Genomic DNA, 4,917 nt, shown 5'->3' with positions numbered 1-4,917 from the left:
TTTGGTTGGATTGGATTTTGTTTTGGATTTCTTTCCTGTATTGACTTGACTTTGCTTTGACACAACTGTAACTCACTCCACTGCACTCTAATAACTCATACTCACTCAACACGACGGTCTCAGTCAGTACGATGTGAACAAATCTTTGCTAATTAACTTTCCCCCAATGATTATACCCACGCCCTGGGAGTTTTGTGATATTAGCATTTTAACATTTTAATTTAGGTACTGTGGAAATCAGTTATGTTAGGTCCTGTTCTTGTTTGATATTTTTCGTAGACCAATTGTGTAAATAACGTTTTATGCGCTAAACCACATTGATTTCGATAAACATTTTATAAAACTCTAAAATATCATCAAGTTTTTAGCTTTAACCATCTTCCCCCCAAACCCAACGTTCAATGTGGTGTAACCTTTTACCATATAATACGGGGGGTATTTTAAACAGTTTGTATCAAAAGTTAGGGACCGTCCACATATTGGGTAACGCTCAAGGAGCGGGAATTTGGCTAAGCGTTACGCAATTTTACACGTGGCTGGATTCTGGATAAGGTTTTCAAAATCGTTACGGTAACGTACTATGTTTTTCTAACCGCCTAAATGTTTTCTAAGTACCAAAATCTAAAATCTCTTACTTTAGAAACAGTATTTTTGGTAAAAATATTTATATTTTTATTATAGGTTTAATTTTGAATAGTTTTTTTTTGTCTGGAACTGATATTCTAGTTCAATAAAGTCTTATCAACCCCAAGCTCTGGTTTACCTACCTGTTATCTCACAATTAATATTACAAATAAATAATATCATGGCGATGCGGACCAATACCATACCCATAAGGCCCATGTTAAATTTATAAAAGTTTTAAATTCACGTTTGCGTTTGCTCCGCTCGCTTCGCTTCGCTCTGCTCAATAAAGAACTCCGGCCTGATAATAATAATAATAAATAATAATAATAGGCCTAACGCCTAACCAATTAACCAATATGAAGCAAGCAAGCAAGCAAAGCAAAGCAAAGGTTATCTTTATCTGGCCACCTATCAACCGGCGTGAAGGATTGATTTGATAAGAATTGTTTTAAAATGTGAAATCATCAGGAAAAAAACATTTAGTTTTGTTTGTAAGTGGGCCCATCAACTCAATTCTAGTGCCTAGTGAATAAATAGGCCTAATAACTTATCCAGGTAAACTAACTTAAATGGTTCTTTAACTTACTTTGTGATTTGTTCTAAGTTTTTTTTTTTTAATATATTACAATAATCCTATTTTAAAATATTATTACTTGTCGTTTATGGATATACTTTAATGGTAATGCTGAACTTGTAACTTACTACAGTAACTTACTTATGTTATAATTGCATTTCTTTTAAGTTATACCTTATCTACCAAAATTAGGCTAGGGTACAGTTTCTTAACTGGGCTATGCTAATATCGATTGAAACTATCGAATTGAAACTATTGATTAACAATCGATATTTTAAAATATATCTATTATAAAACTAGGTAAACCATCATAACCTAACCTAGCCAACCAAACTTGCTGATGGTGAAAAAATTTGCATGAAGGTTTAGGTTCCCTACTAATCAGATCGATAGTTTCAATCGATATAAGCATAGCCCAGTTAAGAAACTGTACCCTTAGGCGATTTTAAGCACTTATTACCTTTGGTCTTTTTGGGAGAACCTTAACTTACTATTTTACCTTGAAAATTGTGTTTGAATATCGCAAAAAGCGCTAGAAATCAATGATTTTTGGGGCTTGAAAGGGTACACTTCTGTACTCTGTTGTCAAAATAATCGATATATCAAAATCCATATTTTCATTCGGTTGTTTTGACAACAGATAACTTACGGTAAATTAGTCTACCCTAAATAACTATAAACTAACTTTTAAAATTGAAATGGCCGAAATAATGAGAAAGTGGAGAATATTATCCGCTCATTAAAAATAATATCCTGTTATTTAAGTTAGTTTCTGTAAAACAAAGATCTTAAAAATCACAACAAATAACTTATTGTAACTGCTGTACCGTCAGTTGACTTTTAAATTTATTGAACCTAGCCTAAATAAGCCCCAACCTAACCAAACCAACCAAACCTAACCTAACCTAACCAACCCAACCTAACAAGCAACCTGGCAGTATGACACCAACCAATGAATAGGTTGGTATTGAAAGATTTCCCAATTCTAAGCAAATTTCCCAAACTAACTTAATTCTCCCGACTAAATTAATAACCCATTACGCCTATTTCCCATTAAATAACCATTTTAAACATAGCCTTTTCCCCCGCCTAATTTCCGATGATAAACCACATTAGATGGTTCCCCCATCCAAAACACCGAATTCCCACCTGTCCCCTAGTGAGTTGGGGTTATTGCTGGTAGTATCACATTTTTGTCAAAATCTTATTTGAACGTCGGATCCAAAACATTCTTGCATATTCGTGATCTGCTTAATAGTATTCCGGTTAATTTGAGTCCCTACATGACGTGTTTTTGTAAAAAACATATTTTTGGTAATTATCGTAAGTTAGTTTTTTCACGTTAGGCCTATGGTCATATTCCGCGGAATAAACATTATTTTCAGAATCAGCGTTGGATTTCGAGTAGAATGAAAAAAATTCAAAAATCGTGTTCAAACCTTAAAATGTATTTTAACCCACGAAGATAACAATTTAAATTAATTATTTGTTACAACATTTGAAGAAAATCGTCGAAGCCGTTTTTGTTATCTTTGTGCAAGCAAGCATACATACTTAAGCAAACATTGTTCATATAAGAGTATAGGATAGGATATAGATATATGTAAATGATTTGTCAACAGCTAAAAGTAATACTTGTAACTTAGCAAGTATTACTTTAACAGTACTTCAACCTGTTGCCAACTGAGGTCAAGAACACAAGTCCAAGGCTGCTCAAGTCGAGGCTGAACGAGTGGTTGCTGAATCACCCTTTCTACAGCATCAACGAGTTCATCGAGTGGAGGAACAGCTGAAATTAGAAAATCTGAAATTTCCCAATTCCAAAGACTTTATTCCACTAATGTACTGTAATTCTGTAATAGGTACTGTAATTCTCTGACACTATTACAATCTTGAAGATTGTTAATAAAGATCTCTCTCTCTCTCTCTCTTATTTGAATGCGTTGTGATGGGGCGATTTATATCGAGTTGCTCAAACCTAAATTTGGCTAGTCAGATGTTTAGTCATTGAAGTTATGACTGGCTGCAGAAAATTGTCTTGTCTCAACTCAAACTCAAGAAATAAAGTTTGATATTTCACAATCATCTCAGGTTATTTTCAGACTGTTTACAGTTGTTTATGTCTTATGGAGCCTATTATTAATTTTTTTAATTTTGTTTCAGAAACAATTTAAGAACCAAAGGGATGGATTTATCAAGATACAATTTTCCTTTGGTCACCAGTGGCTTAGGGTTACTGATGCTAGTTACCCTTGGTGCTTCCACAGCTCCTTACGTTTATAAGACTATGTACTTTGAAACACTGGTTAGTATTAGTAGCCTGTCATGAATATAATATGATATGATTATAGGTTTATAATCACGATAAATGCCGACAGAGAGGTCCCTCAAGATTCTAAACCATTGACTGTTAAGAAAACAAGTTAGGCCCATTCTAAATTCTTTTCTAGGCCTAATTAAACCAAAAACTCGACCAACAATATATATTTACAGACTTTTCTATTTTCACCCTACAATGTAAATAAATATGTGATTGGAATTTCTTCCATTTGTTTTCTGTTTAATTGCATTGTTATTTTGACACCAATATAGCAACCCATAAGGTCCATTTTAATAAAAAAAAATAATTTTTTGTGCTTACTTTTGAGCCTATTTTAATTTATGAAGGGATTTTGCACATCTACAAGACAATATCCTTCCAACAGTGTGCGTAGATTTTCACTGCAATGCACACGAGCTGAGAAAAAAGGTTTTAAAGAAACATGCTTATCTATTAAAATACAGACTTTCTATAAATCTAGTCATTACCTATCTTCTCTTCTTTCTTCAGGTGGATCATTTCAATTTCAACTCCAATGCTACATTCAAACTTCGATACCTCATCAATGATACATATTGGTCGAGGAAACCAAATGCGCCCATATTTTTTTATACTGGAAATGAAGGAGACATAACCACTTTTGCTGAAAATACGGTAAGTGCAATAATTCTTTATATTGAATTTGTGTTGTTTTATCTGTTGTATAGGTAAAAAGGAATATTTCAGACTTTAAACTTGAATAATATAATTTTCCACTTTTCAGGGGTTCATGTGGGAAATTGCTCCAGATTTCAAGGCTCTCATAGTGTTTGCTGAACACCGCTACTATGGCGAGTCCATGCCTTTTGGCAACAAGTCAAAGGTGAAATATTATTTTAATTTTAAAATGCCAGTGTTTTTGTTGTTTAGTGGTCGTAAACTGACAATAAATTCCATTAAGCCAGTTAAGGGGCTGATTTCTGAAACCTCAATAAATCTATCACACAATGTGATTTATGCTTGATTGATAGCTTTGATTTTCCCAACCACTGTTATTGAAATGAAATGAAAAATCATTTATTTACACAGGCAAAGTTAGGGTAACGTGGCCCTTTCTTACACTTAACCTGTACTTTAAAACATAATATAAATATTTTATCATATTCATCTTATAGAATAATACAAAACAGAAATTATAGATACCTACAGAAACTTTTGTAAAAAATCTGTAAATTTTAAAAATTCTTACACACACACTCTCACTCACACATACATACAAGTCAGCGACCGCCATGCGCATAGGCCCCTACGACAAACCTACCATGGTCATACTGCTATGTACATTCCAAAACTACTGGCTATAAGTGGTTCATAAACATCTGTTCTTATTTATTATTGTTTATATAATGATTTAGTT

The 4,917-nt window shown here is 33.2% G+C and overlaps 1 protein-coding gene across 1 annotated transcript in view; it reads left to right on the top strand.

The window, feature by feature from the left end:
* Positions 1-991: 991 nt before the first annotated feature.
* Positions 992-4,917, top strand: part of LOC128991722 (lysosomal Pro-X carboxypeptidase) — a 20,625-nt gene continuing 16,699 nt past the window's right edge. The window contains exons 1-4 of the mRNA XM_054414847.1: positions 992-1,182; positions 3,365-3,506; positions 4,032-4,175; positions 4,285-4,383. Coding sequence (XP_054270822.1) covers positions 3,387-3,506; positions 4,032-4,175; positions 4,285-4,383 — 363 coding nt within the window. The 5' untranslated portion in view covers positions 992-1,182; positions 3,365-3,386. The remainder of the gene's footprint in view (positions 1,183-3,364; positions 3,507-4,031; positions 4,176-4,284; positions 4,384-4,917) is intronic.

The sequence above is a fragment of the Macrosteles quadrilineatus genome, unplaced genomic scaffold (genome assembly GCF_028750875.1).
Source record: "Macrosteles quadrilineatus isolate MER2022 unplaced genomic scaffold, UCM_ALF_1.0 Scaffold_4__1_contigs__length_99947679, whole genome shotgun sequence".
Taxonomy (NCBI): domain Eukaryota; kingdom Metazoa; phylum Arthropoda; class Insecta; order Hemiptera; family Cicadellidae; genus Macrosteles; species Macrosteles quadrilineatus.
This window is presented reverse-complemented; position numbering and strand designations above follow the sequence as displayed.